This window comes from Wolffia australiana, chromosome 3, assembly GCF_029677425.1.
Source record: "Wolffia australiana isolate 7733 chromosome 3, ASM2967742v1".
NCBI lineage: Eukaryota > Viridiplantae > Streptophyta > Magnoliopsida > Alismatales > Araceae > Wolffia > Wolffia australiana.
In genome coordinates, this window is record NC_135837.1 from 15,053,466 (window position 1) to 15,070,294 (window position 16,829).

At 37.7% G+C, this 16,829-nt stretch overlaps 1 protein-coding gene across 1 annotated transcript; it reads right to left on the reverse strand.

Annotated features, from left to right (window-relative positions):
- Nucleotides 1–14,019: 14,019 nt before the first annotated feature.
- On the reverse strand, nt 14,020–15,941 carry LOC144701021 (protein kinase PINOID-like). Its single transcript, XM_078572675.1, has 2 exons — nt 14,995–15,941; nt 14,020–14,920 (listed from the first exon to the last, which is right to left on the reverse strand). Exons 1-2 carry the CDS (start codon nt 15,624–15,626, stop codon nt 14,119–14,121), a joined length of 1,434 nt encoding a protein of 477 aa, XP_078428801.1. The 5' UTR covers nt 15,627–15,941; the 3' UTR covers nt 14,020–14,118.
- Nucleotides 15,942–16,829: the final 888 nt, after the last annotated feature.

Below are 16,829 nucleotides of genomic sequence, written 5' to 3' on the forward strand. Positions count from 1 at the left end.
AGAAATCTTATCCCTCCAAACCCTTAAAATTAAATCTAATGGCTGGGAGAATCATGGCCCTCTTATTTATTCTCTTCTCCTCGTTCTTTGTAGCTCATCTTGGATTTCTGCTCCCAACTTGTTGTTGAACCCCAAGTGCATCAGATTTATTTGATCCATTCCTTTTCTACAAGATTGTGGGAGAAGATTTCAAGGGTGATCAAGATTCTAGAGAAAGAGCACCGTTTAGCCCTTCGGAGAATGTTTGTGTGATCTCCTGAATGTTTGATTTAAATTTTCTCATCTTTTTATAGAGGTAAACATCTTTTTCTCATCTTTATCTAAGGGATAGCCTAGACTTACAGATTTTCAATCCATTAACCAATACTAAAATACTCATGTATCAAAAAATACAGCATTTTCAATCTACTACTCGTTCAACAGAGCACCAACCTCCTATAAATCACGGCCAAAGGTTCTCTTTAACGTTAAATCTTATTTCTTGACCTAAAAATTCCCCAATATTCCTTAAAAAATTACATTTAATTAAAATAAATTTTCAAAAATATATATATATTTCATTTATTTATAATACTTTTGACTAGTTTTCATTTATTTCATTAATTTTTACTATTTGGAAAGTACTTAAAATCCAAAAAATAATTATTTTAAAATATATTTAAAATTAAATTTACTCTTTCATTACCTTCTCCTTGTGGATTCTACCCTTACTTACCCTATTCTAACCAAGAAAAATTTGATAAATATTGTCACATAGATAGAGCCTTAAAATGACTCATTTAACCCTAAACTCTGATTTATCAAGTAATAAAGCCAATATTCATATTTATTATTGGATGAGATCTATATTTCATGATTTCTTTCTTATTGCATACCTTGCAATAAATATAAACTCCACATAATGTTTCATATAAATAGTCGAATAAGTCATTCATATTTATGATCTAGTTTTCTTAACAATTTAGTCTAGAGGCTTATGAAAATATATGTGGTCAGGAATTCAATCATAGATTCCATATCTTGTTCAATGTTCATTGATAGAATGTATTCATTATAGTGCACACATGATGCTTAAAATGAAGTCCATAGGTACATGATCAAACTTGGTGATTTATGATGAGATCTTAATATAGAGATCATAAGTCTTTAAACATGTATTCTAAACATTCATATTTGAAGGATACTAGAATAGGATGTTGAATTTTGCTCCTATCTAGCCTCGCCCATATGATGATTATTGCTTGTCCCCAAGCCATTGTTGCATATTATTCATCCTTCTAGCCAAATTACTCCACCATATTTTTATTTAACTTCATTGAATGAAATATTAGTTCATTATTATTCTAGTGTGTTGTTTATAATGAAGCCCATAAATATGTTCATGACCTAATAAATTATGATGAGATTTTAATACAATGATTGCAAGTCTTTAAATATATATTCTAAATATTTCTATTTGATAGATAGTCAAGATGGACATCGAATTATCTGGATTGAATGACACTATTTGCTCATCTTTATACAATTTGTATGGTTGAACCTATGGTTGTTAGTGTGACCATGCTAAGGACAGATAGTGGGTGCTCTTTGGAGAAATCTTTCACTGAATTGATGCAAAGAGTCCCTGAATGGTGATAGACCTACGTGTCAATCAGATTGATTCTTTTTTACCATTGTATAAGAAATCCATTGACTTGAGAAACCAAGGACATCTCATGGATAGAAAACAATATTATTCTTAAGACTTATGAGTCTCTAACCACGGGATTCAAACAAGTCATAAATTGGATATAGGATGAAGTCCACAGATATGTTTGAGTGGTCAGGACAAGATCATTTCCTACTCAGTGTAAGAGGATATTGACTCAAGGAAGACGATGCAACTAAATCCCTTTGTAGGACAGTGAAGATATTGGAAAAGGCAGTCTCCAATAAAGGTAATCTCCAATGATCCCTTATACACATCAATATTAGTCGAATGACGGATTATGGTTTGGTGATCAACAATACCCTAAGTTATTCGAGAGTCTCGCGCGGATGAAGGATTATACATACACAATAACTAGTGATGGTAAAGGTTTTCTCAGAGAGTTCAAATACTTGGTATCTTCTAATGCACGAGGTGTAGCTTGACACCCCACTTGCAGGAAACTTAACCTATTAATTGGCTTAAGTAATATATATGGTGTTGATATAGTTAATTGATAAGGTTGGTTAATAAATGTTACCAACCAGAATGACATATGGGCCTAGAGGGTCACACACAAAAATCTTAGGGCATTAGTGAATATATCTTAACTAATGGATTTTTGGTGAAAACAATTTAAGTAAAATATAAATAGGGTAAGGTACACTCATTTTAGGCACCCAAGCCAGCTAGAGCTGCACCCTTGATATAATGCATATTTAGTACTTTAATATGATCATATCCACATGTTTATGTGCACTAAATCACTCATATTTGCATGTTATCAAGCTTAAAATGATTAAATCTATTTCTAGAATGATTTTTTTTGAATTTTATGCATTCTTATCCATTTGTTTGGAGATTTTTCTAACAATATAGTCTAAAAGAATATAACTTTTGAGATAGAATATGATTTTTCTGGAATTTTTGACATTAAATATGGAAGATATGATTTTTCTAAGTCAAAAAATATATTTATATGTATTTTTGGACTTTTGTTTTAATTTATATGAATTTTACAATATTTGTTAGCCGCCACGTGTCGCCATTCGATTTGTCAAACGGCGATGAATTAGAACTGATTATAATGATTGGCGACAACCAATCATTAACTCAGTTAATAATTGGCGCAAGCCAATCATTTGTCTAGCATTATGGCATCGCAAAAAGTAATGCCATAATAGCATTCAACTAAATGTTTTTGGCTTTTTCCTGCACAGGGTGATGTGGACGAATACACCAAACTTTAACTTTTCTTTTTTTCTTCTTTGAAATAGTGGCGGTGACGTTGTCGCACGACACGATGCCACGTGTACTCATGTTCCAAGCGAGTATACGTGGTGCCCACGTGTTTTCCACTAAGGGGATAAAAAAAGAGATGCACATTTATATGGATGCACTAACGCATCGCCACGTCAGCTGCAAGAAGAAATCATTTTTGTTTTTCTCTTTTCTTCTTTTTATCTTTTTGTCTTTTTCAAAAACAAGTACATGTGGCACAAAAGATAAGAAATCTGAGTGCGGAAGGCGACGAGGTGCCGAAACTTGAAAGGACATGACTGTTTAACCGAAAATGGAAAATGAGGAAGCGGATGATGAGGAGAGACAAAAAAATCAAGGGTCAAGATTGCTCCAACTTCAAACAGCCATATCTTTTGATCTACAACTCTGATTGAGCTGAAATTTTCAGCACTACTTTATCTTCCCCTCCTCTTTCCATTCATAGCTCCTATCTATAAATAGAGGCCTTGATCCCAGTGAAATCGATCTTGAACTTGCTTCGTACTTGTTCTGGCTGATTGAAAGATAGTGAGTTTTGAGATCAATCAAGTGTGCTCTTGGTGGCTTGGGTATGTGGGGAGAAGTATTGGAGAAGAGGGGGAGCTTACTCACTCTCGTAAATTACCATGATTGTGGCAGAACAAAAGGATCTAAGGTAAGCATTTTCTCCTTATGTTGATTCTTTTCTCGACATCATAGTCAGCCTAATTAGGTTTATTATCATCTTCTCACTCGTATTAAACTTCTTTATATCCTCTTATCTTGTCTCTCTATCGTCTCCATCATATGGTTCTACATTCAACCACTACCATCGTTCACACATTCGACAACAATGCGTCCTTCATGTTATCTAACTCAACCCCATATCGATTCGCATAATTCACGTTCATTTACTCTTTTATTTACTAAGTTAAATTAATATATAACCTTCATCCTTTTACTCGAGATCAATAGCTCACATACTCACTCTTGTCTTCATCCTTTTTTTGCATTGATCATCACTATAATAAGAAGTTAATTCCTTAATCATTGTTCCATGTGTGACAATCCGTAATCATCACTAACTAATATTTCTAAGAACAGTTAAATACATTTTTATTGAATAATCTCAATTACCAATGACAAATTAAAACACCTAAAATTGAGATTACCAACCCCCCCCCTTTTCTTCCTTATGAGCTATTATCCCCTCATCTAAGAAGAGAGTCTTCATGGTGAGAAGGTGATAAGCCCAAAAATTGGGCTGAATTGTACAATTGTATAATCCCTTGTCGTTGTTGATTTTAGCTTATACAATAAAATTTATAAAACCTTAAGATGTATAAAAATAAGTATAGGTATCGTCCAAGGGAAGCTAGTATAGAATTCAACTAGTCATCTACTTGAATAATTTGACCCTAATTAGAATTGATTTAATCTTCAACGAAGATCGAATTGTCTTAATTAGATTAAGAATTTAGAAAAGAGGCTAGAAGAGATGGGAGGATTAGAAGGATTAGGGATCTCTAAATTGACTTCTTTCATCTAATAAAAAGGATCAAAGGAGTCAACTATATGGGGTTATGAAGGAGATTTGATCTCAATTTCCTTAGGGAGAATTTGGAAACCAAATTCACTAACTACTATCTCATAAACACACCCTAATCTTCCTAAAATTTAAACCTTTTTATAATTTTTTTGTTCTTAATTGGCAGTTGGACTACTTAGATCAACTCAATGCTAACTCCTCTCGATCCTACCAAAGACTTGTACATTGCGCTAGAGCCTAGCGATTTAGAAATTCAGACCAAGATCAAGAAGAATGATGAAGAAATTCACTAACAAATCATCCAAATTGCACTAAAATTTTAAATATAATGACATACAAAGTACCAAATAGGCTTGATTCAAATTGGTACTTCTCTCTGTCTTGCAGCTGTGAAAGATCCCCCTCCAGAATGACCTTCTCAACTCAAATTTATGCTTTTTTACTTAAGTTAAACTGTAAAATTACCATTTTATCTCCAATTAGTAATTAATTTTTATCCATCGATATAGGCTTGATCTGAATGATCTAACCATATAGATAGAAAGAGAGGTTAAGAGGAGCAAATCCATAAATATTTGACCTCAATCAGACTTCAAGATCAAAAGTTAATAATAAATCACTTTTGACCAATCATATCCATTGGACCAAAATTCATTTATTTAATTAATTTTTTTCCTAGCATGCAATCACGTGTCGGCTGCTGATTGGCTGGCAAAATTTTAACTTCATTTGGTGGGTTCTTTCTCAGTGCGCCATGTGCCCCCTGCTGAAATAAGAAATAAAAATAAAAATAATTTATAGCGATTTGCATGTACATATGCCCCTTTTAAGTTTCACCTGATCACAGGGTGCCACATCACCTCCTGTGTGTGTGCTTTGTATTCGCCGCATGGGCGGTGAACTTACCGCACATAAAGAGGACTTTCCGTTGACTCGTCTTATTAGTCAGATTCTCTTCCGACGATCGAGATTTGGCCACGTGGCCACCTGATATTCATCCCTTAGAGTTTTGAGCTTAAGTGCCAAACAAAAATTATGTATATGCCCCTTTGCTTTCTCTCTCCTACATAGAGAAATCATAGAAATATTCCAAAAAAATCACTGATTTTATTGGATTTTTACCCCGGTAACAGGCGACTGAGCGCTATTTTAAGGGCATCCCCTCTGCCTTGAGAAATTGCTTTAAAACTCTTATTTTCCTTATAAATATATCCTTTTTCTATTTACAAATTCATTTCTTTCTCAAATAAATTCCAAAAAAGTCGATACAAATCTAGAAAATTCAGTAATTCATCCCCAAATTAATTAGCATTAACATTATTTTTTAAACCTACCATTTTCATTTAAATATATTTATTCCAAGCTTAAATAAATTATATAAAATTCAGAAATTAAGGAAAAATCAGAAACTACTTGGAAAATTAATTAAAATGTAAATATATGATACTAAACTTATTTTAAACTCTTTAAATATATAAAAATTGTGCTAATTACTTGAATTAGATACAAAATTTAGGGTGTTATCAGAAGGTCTACAAGGTTTTTAATAGGAGTTGGAGAAGAATAATTGGAGATCCAAGAGGAACATGATTGCATGGATACTTCTAGAGCTCGAGCTAGTGAACATGTTCAAATCAATCTCAAAGTGAGCAAGTGAAAGGTAAAAAAAGTTCCCCCCAAGGTACATATGATGTTATGTGTTTTATAGATCGATTTGGAATTGATCAAAGCTTTTGTTGCATAGAAAACAGCTTTTTATGATTCAACCAAAGCACTGGAACCCAATAGCCTCTAGTGTGGAGACATTGAGGATAGATAGTAGGTTCTCTTTTGTGGAATGAATAATAATGGTAAGTAGAAGTATAGAGGTTATTTAATTAATATGGATGTATATTAGAATATAGATATCTACTGATATATAGATATACTAAGAGCTAAATGTAAGGAGATGTAGAGGTAATATAATTTATACAGTTTTATAGGAATTTTGTTACTGAGAGAGAGTGAAGGGCTAGTAAGGGTAATGAATATAAGTCTACTGTAGGAGTATAATATGATTTATATAGGTGTAATCTTATTATAGTTAATATGTATTTCTTAAATAATTTTGTCTTTTTCTATAAAAGAGATTCGAGAAGAATAAAGCTGATTCCGTCAAAACCCAAGAGTTCTTCAACAGAATGCCCAAAAGAGGTCAAAATCAGAGAAATTTTTGTTTTTTATTTTTTCATAGTCAAAATCAAAAGTTAAGAGGTAGTTCTGTCAAACACCTAGGAGGTCTTCGACTGAATGCTTGAGAGAGAGAGAGAGACTGAAATACCTGCGACTACATATGTTTGATAGATAGAATCGATGTTCAAATCTTTGTAGTTTTTCCTTTTAGTATTCAAGAGTAGGAAAAGTGGGTCTTGATAATTTGCATTGCGCACTTAAAGGTAAATTCCAAGAAAAACCCGGTGGACGCGATGGAGCAAAGAAGAAGAATGTAATAACTTAAGGTGGTGCCTTTCGAAGAATGACTACTCTTACTATGATTTTGTTTTGTTTGTGGACCGGTCAGGTTCTGAAATAACTTTGACTTTTAGATCTACGGATAAATTGGGATAAAATAGACTCAAAATGTCAATGCCTAGAAGGTATTTGTAAAAATGCATCAATGAGGCTATAGTCTTGAACCATAATCCAACGGAATTGCAACCTGATCCCTAATCAAAACTCATCATGAAATCACAATCATAAACTAGAAATCTGTCAAAGAAATTTTAGATACTCAAAGGGAACAACCTGATTTCGGTGGCTGAGGATGGGGATGACGTTCGCCATCCCTTGACATATGCGTGCATCTCAGCAGGCCTCCTCCATGCTAGCGTGCTCCTGAGGCATACTACACCCTCTTCGACGCTTTCCAAAGTGAGCCCAGACTTCTTGGAGGTGTCACAGCCTCCGAGTTGGACAAACAAGCATGGGAGGGTCCTCCGTTGTCATTTCTTATCCTCAGTCAGAAGATGTACAATTAGGGAACTTGGAGCGCTTTTAACGGCTTGGGAAGGACCTTCCAAGGTCACTGATGGAGGGGGACGGCCCTGGGGGTCCTTCACGGCCATTAGATGCCCTTGGCAGTCCCCCCCCCCCACTGGCCGACGACGCCATCGACGGCCAGGAACGGAGATGGACAGATCTAGCCTTGGCTATTGGATCTCCATTATAATCTGTCCAACGGCTGTGATTAAATTGCAACCGTGGACCCTTCTTACGGTGTACTCCTATCTTCACCTCTCAGCTCTTCATCAGCTACCTCGTTAGCACTTTCCTCCTTCATGATTTGTTCTTTGCAAGGTCCAATCATCCTTGACATTCGTCTTGGCCAATCAGAAAGCCTAAAAAAAGAAAGAAAACAAGTAAATAAGATGAGGTAGATCTCACTGTCTGATCTTCTTTAAAAAGATCGGACGGATGAGATCATATCCATCTATTTAGAACAGCCCAAAATGACACGAGCTTTAGGCCGGGTAGGGTCGAATCCCGGTCACGCTTTTTCTAATTTTTCTAAATATCGCGGGCCATTGGGGCGCAAATATTTTGTTCCTTCTTGGCCTAGCCCAATGCAAGATGAAAGGAGCATTGGGCTATAATTCCATATCTGAAAATTTTAAAACACAAACTGCTATAAGAATCCTGACCGGTGTCATCAATTGAAATAAATAAAGATTTCCTGCTCATTCGCATGTGCATAAGTGTTGCGGGCCTCTGTGATGGGCCTCTTGGTACGCCTCTTTGGTAGGCGTTGGGCTTGTTCTGGGTGCCTTAAGTGCAGTGGCGCTCGTTGGCTGTGGGCGGGCTTTAGTGCATATGCACTTGCCTGCCTGTGGTTGGCTTGAGTGCTGTTGTGGCCTTCTTCTAGCCGGCTGCATTAGCGTGCTCTACTCATAAATAAAAATTTTATTTTATTATTTTTTAGCTCTTTCCCATAAAATTTTAAGCTAATATATTAAAGGGATAAATATAAAAATCACTTAGTATTTCAAGCATAACTTCAGTTACAGCTAGTGGGCTAGTGAATTGTGCTGCATATTATATTAAAATTGTTGTTTTTACCAATTGCTTCATGTAGTGTATGGGATTGAAATTTCATATAAATATGAGGATAATATAGGTAAAATGATCTCAAATTTACATCGAAAGGTGCTTGATTGCATGATGTATTTAGAGCTTACCCAGAGGGCAACACGCAAAAGATATTTTGGACAATGGAGGATATACTTAAAGGTTAGAGATTTTCATGAGAAGTACCCGCTTAGTATAAATAGGGGAAGACCTTGAGAACAAAGTCACGCATGCCATAAGTGTTTAGGGCCTTCCCTTCTTCCCCATCTCCCTTTAGCTCCTCTCCATTCTTGATATGATCAAGACAATATAATGGTGACAACAAAGGAGGAAATTCGACTTATCACAAATTACATGGATAGTTCTATAGGTTGCACACATGAGAAGCTCCACACAACTTGTTCGCGGATTGAAGGAATCAGAGATGTGTTCCATGCCGAGGTGATTTGTTTCAGATTTTTTTATCTCATTTAGGTCTGCCTCTGCAAATGATTTTGAGTTTTTCATTTATATCGAGGCCTTAGATCCCAAAATTGGCACATGAAGATATCCATAGAATGCAAATGTGAATGAACAAGTATGAAATGCAAATGTTTGTTTGGTTAACCCTCTCAAGTGTTTTCTACTTCAGGAGTAATGTCTTGCTTGTTTATTCACAAAACTATACATTACTCGTATGATTAGCTATTTTTTAGGAATGTTACACACCTTTATCAATTAAATAATTTTTAATTTAATCGTTGAAAATATTGGTCTTTCATTAGGATCTAAACTTAGCAACCTGGGGACCCTGTGAAGGTTATACCTTGTTAAAAAAATTTATTGCACTATTTGAGCACTATATCAAAATAAGCAAATTAAAAAATCTTTGATTTGAGTGACTTACATCATTATAACCTAAATAATGTTCCTGATATTCATGATATCTAAAGGTATATATTTTTTAAAAAATACAATTATCCTATAAACCTATGTCATTTAATATGTGACCCTTCTTGGATTTTTCACATAAGTAATGCAACTAAAATTCTTTTTTTTGCGCATAAGTATTTATAATATTAAAAAATCCAAAACTAACTCACTATATTATAATTTTTAATTAAAATGCTCAGGTGTTTTTTAACTAATACACAAATTTCTTTCTCATTTTTTAAATCTACGAATCAGAATTATGCTATTCTTTTATCTCACAAAAGTTTTATATAATTCATTCATTAGAACTTCTATGGCCTTCTCCCAATGTATTCTCAGTACAAGTGAATTCATATCAACGTAAAAACTAACCCACTAATTCTTGAAACAATATGTCTCACATCCAAAATAATGTACAAATAAGTATTTATTTTGCCCATTTAATCTGTTTTCAATGGTAAAATATGAATATACTAAGTCATTTGTGAATCTATTGAATTCAGGCTTGATTTATATCTTCACCACATTAGGGAATCTTTCTGTGGTTATCAGGACATGTCATTTACCGTAGATTTTTATTTTGATATCTTTATTAAAAATGTTATTCAGGTATTTTCATGTTCAGGGAAAAAACATATTTATGATAAACATGACCAATACTGACAAAGAAAAGTAGTTACATCTCATTTTGTTTACCTAAAATATAAGGAGATCCTAGACACAAAGAAATAAAGGAACAATTAAATCAGTATAAAGTTATAGAAAGAGGAAGGTTTAAATCAAACAGAAAGTTAAATCATAAAATTCCTAAGATAAATTCAAAATGTCTACATAAATTTTTTTTCAAGTTTCTCATCGCATTCATTCTACTTTGATTATCCTAAATTTTAGGGAAAAATATATTCATGAGTAGTTCTCGGCAGAAAGAGAACTCAAGAATGGCATATGGGATAAAATTTTATAATAGATTATTGGAATATTGACTAATTACCATTAAAAACTATTTACAAATTTAGAAAAAATTATGTGGACAAACACTAGAGACAATATATAATTCCTCAGGTAATGTAATCCCGCGTGAATTTAGATTTCATGGGATGATGTATTATCCTAATAAAAGGGATGCTGAGAACTCCTGTCATGAGTGCCAGTTTAAATGTATTTTTAATGATCCAAGTAGGAGGTATGGAGGTGTGATTATACATATGGATTTATGTACCTTTTCACATTAATACCGATGTGTCCACTAAGTAATTTATGTTGTACTATTAAAAGGGGTGCTGAAAACTCATTGCTTGCGTGCCATTTCTATGGTATTATAAATGGTTAAAGGAGGAGGTTTGAGAGTGTGAAAAAATGGGTTTATGTGCTTTTTCACATAAATGTTGACATAGTTAGTATTGTGTATACTGTGTGTTTTCTTCATATTCATACCTTTTATGCACAATTCCTCGATATAATTTATGCGATTTTGTGAAATTTAAGGACGAATCATGTTGGAGGTTTCCGTATGAAACCAAGTATTTAGGCAATGATTAGTTTGAGTTTAGTTTCTGAGGACTTCAGATGATCTTAAAAATTATGAGGTAGAGAATGTAAGAAAAATGGGATTAACAAAGATATAGGAATGGGCTAGAAGCCATGGAACAGGCCCAATGCAACTTATTCAATAAGGGACCCAGTGTGAGGTGTCTTGGTCTACTGTAACGAGGCAGCTGATGCCACTCATCTGGGAAGCTAGAAAGGGGCAATTGACGGTAGGGAAAATACCAAGAACATTCCGGGGTTCTTGAGTGTCCTAAACTCCTTGTATAGATTGTGGTTTCTTTATCTTTCTCTGCACATTTTAAATCTGGAATAACATATGATATATTTTTTCTCGTTGTTCTTCAAGAATGTCTTCGTTGAAAAAGAGAGAGAGTTGACGTGAGAGATCTTCTATTTTGAGGTGGTGCGAACTAGCACCTCTGTCTTCTTGAACTCTTCTCTATGCAAGTACGGCTAATTTTAATTGCTAGATAAGATAAGCGATTTCTTAATAAAGTATTTCGTATCTCAAATATTAGCCCGTTGAGATCTATTTTTATCGTTCTCTCTCAAAGCCCCCTCTCAAAGATTTGGTTCTTCTCCAAATATTTCTCCATCTATCTGAAATTTCCCAAATTCCAAACCATTCGCTTACTTTTGTTTCCTAAATGATAATTCCAATCAACGTCTACATATCCTCTGTGGATTATTCTTCTGAACTAGTGAATTATTTAAATAATACTAGATTATACAAGTGAAGACATAAAACTTATTATTATCTCAAATGAGTTGAGTTACAAATATTTAATCAATGCGTCTAATAAGATTGTGTCAACGATATTAGGACCTAATAATTTTTTTAAAATATCATTAATAATATTATCAAATAATTTAAATTATTCTGAATTAGTGAAGTTGCTTTTCTAAATAACGCCTGTGGATAATCAGATTTTATAAGTGATAGAGATAAATCATCTGCAGTCTATAGCTAAAAAAAATGCTGTATTACTCTATAGATAAAAAATGATATAAACACCAACGTCTTCCATGTGATTTAAGTATTTGGCCATGAATCTTTTTGTCATTATAATATACTTGATTGACTTTTTCAAGTATACTGATCATATTGACGTATTAAGTAAATATTGTATACCATTGATCATATAAACTGCTTTAATCTCGAGAGGCGGATGATGACGACTCGATTTCAGCACTGATATGATATTTCGTGACCCGCACGTATTTAATTTCTGTCAGCTACATGTATTTTTTTTCTTTTTGGACTTAAGGTAATAGACGTTAATTTTGATTTTCGTATTAAGGGATCTCATGTCCATCTGGAGCGGTCTTAGGCGAGATTGAGGGGCGACCTTCAGGTTTGATGTGAGGATATTTCCTGATGTGTAAAGCGGAAAATAATTTGTGCTGGAACAATCTTGTGACTGCTGTATAGTTGCCAATACTAAATCACTGATTATAAGAAAGGAATGAAAAACTCGATTTAGTACGATGATGTCTATTATCTATAGCTTATTTTATCAAGCATTATATCTACTTTACAGGGAACTAAAATTTTTCTTTACGACGAAATTGAATAAAGAAACTTCAAATTAATGATCGACCATAATAAAACATTCCTTCTACAATAATTTCCAATCTTTTGTTTAATGATATCAAGAAATCAAGAACGATGTAAAAGGATAAAGAACTGGAGAACGCGAGAGAGAGAGAGAGAGAGAGAGAGAGAGAGAGAGAGAGAGAGAGAGAGAGAGATGACACAAAGGATATATTCGCCTGATCAGAAAATTACATCTGGAATATTTTTACGCAGCTGCATGTCTTGACTTCATTAGTATCGTTTTGGTTCATCGCTGAATTCGGAAGTCTGGCGATGGCCTTTCTCACTGCCAAACGCCCGCTTGTCCAAGCGTAATAGACTGGACGGCTCCCTTGTCTCCGGTCACATCACGCCTCGTCCCCATGCAAAGAGCAGGTGGGCGGCAGACCCATCACTAAAATGTTACGTGCAAACGGAAGATGGCGTCACATGGGCGTAATCCAACCCACTACAGACAAACCCCGGGTAGACCCGAGAACCTAGGAGCTGTACACCTACTCTCCCAGATTGGTCCAGTGGGGGACGATTTGCCGAAGATGATGCCACTTAGAATCGACTATCGACGCTCTAGAAGATGATAGATAGAAGTATAGATAGGAAAGAGAGAGAGAAATAGGAAAGAGAGAGCGAGAGATATTATGAGACAGAGAGATGAAGAGAGAGAGAGATATATATATAGTGTATGAGAGATATATAAATAAATAAATACATTGGAGAGAGAGATATAGGGAGCGAGAGGTAGAGTTATGGAGAGAGAGATACAGGGAGCGAGAGATAGAGTTATGGAGAGAGAGATACAGGGAGCGAGAGATAGAGTTATGGAGAGAGAGATACAGGGAAATTGACCGAGAGAGAGAGATAGAGAGTGATGGAGAGAGAGATACAGAGAAATTGGCCCAGAGAGAGAAAAAAAGCATGATGGAGAGAGAGATACAGAGACATTGACACAGAGAGTGATAAAGAGTGATGGAGAGAGAGATACAGAGCCATCGACAGAGAGAGAGATAAAGAGTGATGGAGAGAGATACAGAGACATTGACAGAGAGAGAGAGATAGGGTGTGCGGATGTGAGAGAGAGTGAGAGAGCTGAAGATAAATTATTTAGGATTTTGGCAGGGCCTGTCAAAAGAGCCGAAGACGCCGGGGCTGAGATCGGTTAAGATTTCGGTCGTGTCGCGAGGCATAAACTCCATTTACCAGAAACGGCAGATCTCACGTTAATGAACACAAGACCTCGATCGTAGAGACCTCCGTAATTTTTCCCTAAGCGATGAATAGTCAAAATCCATGGGACTCGAAAGATGGGAATGCGCCGAAAATTAAATAACCGAAGGCAGAATAATCTAAAAATTGCACGACAAAGAATCATCAAAACCCACTTGCTCCTATAGAATTATCCAACCAAGAACTTGCTATGTACACGCTGCGGCATCTTTCACCTGCTCACTATTCAATCCCACTTTAGAAATAGAACTCTAAAGACCGGTCACGGGTCTGCTCCCGGCTAGACTTAGAACGGGCGGCCCCCCGCGAAGCTCCAGGCACCATGGGCGGTCGCTGCGACCTCAGCAGAGCGAAGTTAACTCCACTAAAGAACGGATGACATTTCAACTCTGCAGCCCCGCAAACTGAACCCAGCCGCGCCTCCGGCTCCTTCTCCAATAGGCCGGCGATCAGATCCCTCAGTTGAATATCCGCCGGCGTTATCTGCCGTGGAAAAGTCAACGGCGAACTCACAATATTTCGCAAAGTGATAGAGTTGGAAGCCCCCGCAAACGGGGTGCGCCCATAAGCGAGCTCGTAGAGGAAGATGCCGAAAGCCCACCAGTCTACGGCAGCGCCATGACCCCCCCCGCCAGCTACCTCCGGTGCTACGTATTCATGGGTGCCGACGAAGGAGCTCGACCGCGCCGCGACCGGCTCCGCCACGAAGAACCGGCTCGATGACGACGCCGACGACGATCTCGCCGAGCAGGTCCGCGACAAGCACCGGTCAGGACCGATGCGGCTCGTGTCCTTCGTCTTCCTCCGTAGTTTAGTGAACTGTAGAAAGCGCAGGGGAAGGCATAGCGGGAGCTTGAGCTCGTGATCAGGGGGACACTGAATCGACGGCAGTGCCGTCGACTCCAGAGAGAGATCGAAGTCCGTTAGCATGATATGACCGTCCGATCTGATCAGGACGTTCTCTGGCTTCAGGTCCCGGTACACGACGCCGAGCATGTGGAGATACTCCAGCGCGAGCAGCACTTCTGCCCCGTAAAACCTTCATCATACCAAACCATGTAAAAATCAAAACTTTCATGAATAAAATCGGTTCAATATCACTGATAAACGTACCGAACGGCGGAAAGAGGAAAGCGCTTGAAGGGTTGCTGGTGGCGGAGAATGTAGAGATCGCCACCAGGGCAAAACTCCATCACAGCGCAGGAGAGGTGAGGAGGAGCGTCGAACTCAGCGTAGAGCGTGGGAAGAAAGGGATGGTCTAAGGACTCGAGAACGCGTCGTTCTGCTTCTGCTCGGCCCAGCTTCTTCTTCTTCGAGAGCTCTCGCTTGTCCACTACCTTCATGGCGTACAGCTGCTGGCAACCGTTGAGACGGAGATCATCACGCAGACGGCAGAGATAGACGGTCCCCATGTCGCCGCTGCCGAGGCGGCGCATCAAGATGAAGTCTTTCGGGCCGATATCGCTGATGCTGTGAATGGCTGACCAGGCGGGATCCGACGAACGGTGAGGCTTCCGGGAAGGGAGAGAGAGCAATCGACGGCTGTCGTTCGCTGTCGGCTCCTGTGAGAGCTTCTTCGACGATTTGGCGATCGAGTCTTCGGCGGAGGCTCGAGGAGAGAAGCTGCTAGAGCGCTCGCAGAGACTGCCGCTGCTCGACTGCGAGGAAGAGGAGAAGCTCTTCATAGGGATTTCTCTGTCCGAGTCTCCCGCCATCTCTTCATGATGATCAGCCTCTCTCGCCATTTAGGGAACTTGGCCGTGCTACAGCAAATTGAGACGGAGATGAAAGAACAGGGACGGTAAGAAACTCCTTGGCTTTAACGCGTTTATTATTTGGCAGTCTCGGGCCGGCTGTTCCCCTACTGCCACTTATGAGACAAAAACCCAAGTAATATCTCTCTTTCTTTCTCTTGATATCTCTCTCTCTCCCTCTGAAGCTAGCTCTTTCTGTACTGCAATCCTTCTGTCTGTCTAGCTCTCTCTCTTTCTTTCTCTCCCACTGTCTTTCTCTACGCGTTCTTTCTCTCTTGCTCTTTTCTATGTATTGCTCTCTCTCGGTATCTTTCGCTCTATCTCCCCTCCTTGTATGTCTATATTGCCTCTATCTCTCTCTCGATATCAATCTCTTTCTCTCTCTTGCTCTCTTTTTCTTCCAATCATTACCCAACTCTTTCTTTCCCTCTATTTTCCTCTCTTTCTCTATATCCCGCGGGGTCTCTTTCTTTCTCGCTATCTAATCTCTTTTTCTAACGGTCTGCCATACTCCAGCACCTGTTGCTGCATCAGTGATTGCGTTATCGGAGAGGGGATCGAATCGTAGGCTTCGAAGAGCGTGATCTCTAGCTGGGCACATCTGCCAGGCTACTCCTGTCAGCGTTTTCTCCTCTCCTACATTGAAGAGTCAACGAGACAGCCAGCCGCCCAAAAACACATAAAAGTCGCTCCTTTCCTGCATTAACGTCTCTCCCGCAGCTTAAAGAGCAAAACTCGGCGGCGCTGCAGTACAAATGAAATCATACCCGTGTTTTCTCGCGTTGAGTGCTCTCTCTCTCTTGCTCTCTCTGGCTCGACATCTCTTTCTCTCTCTCTTGCTCTCTTGCCCTGGCTCGACATCTCTTTCTCTCTCTTGCTCTCTCGCTCTATATACATATATCTCTTTCTCTTTCTCTCTCACTATCTCACTCTATATAAATATATATATATCTTTCTCTTTCTCTCTCGCTCTCTCTTCTCTATCTTTCTCTTTCTATTTTGCTCTCTCGCGCTCTGTATTTCTCTCCTTTCTTACTTAGTTAGATAACGTGAGCTTGCTTTGGCCCCAACGGAGCTGTGAGTTAGAGAGCGTGACGTGACCTAGGAGTGTAGCCTTCATTTCTCCAGGACTCTGGAAAGATAAAGAGTTTACTACTCTGTTCGCATATCGTCAGGCTCACGCGACTGTCAGAG

Coding starts and splice junctions, on each gene's coding strand:
- LOC144701021 (XM_078572675.1), bottom strand. CDS start 15,626: ATGGCGAGAGAGGCTGATCATCATGAAGAGATGGCGGGAGACTCGGAC. Junction 14,921..14,994: donor TTTCCTCTTTCCGCCGTTCG/GTACGTTTATCA, acceptor GGTATGATGAAG/GTTTTACGGGGCAGAAGTGC.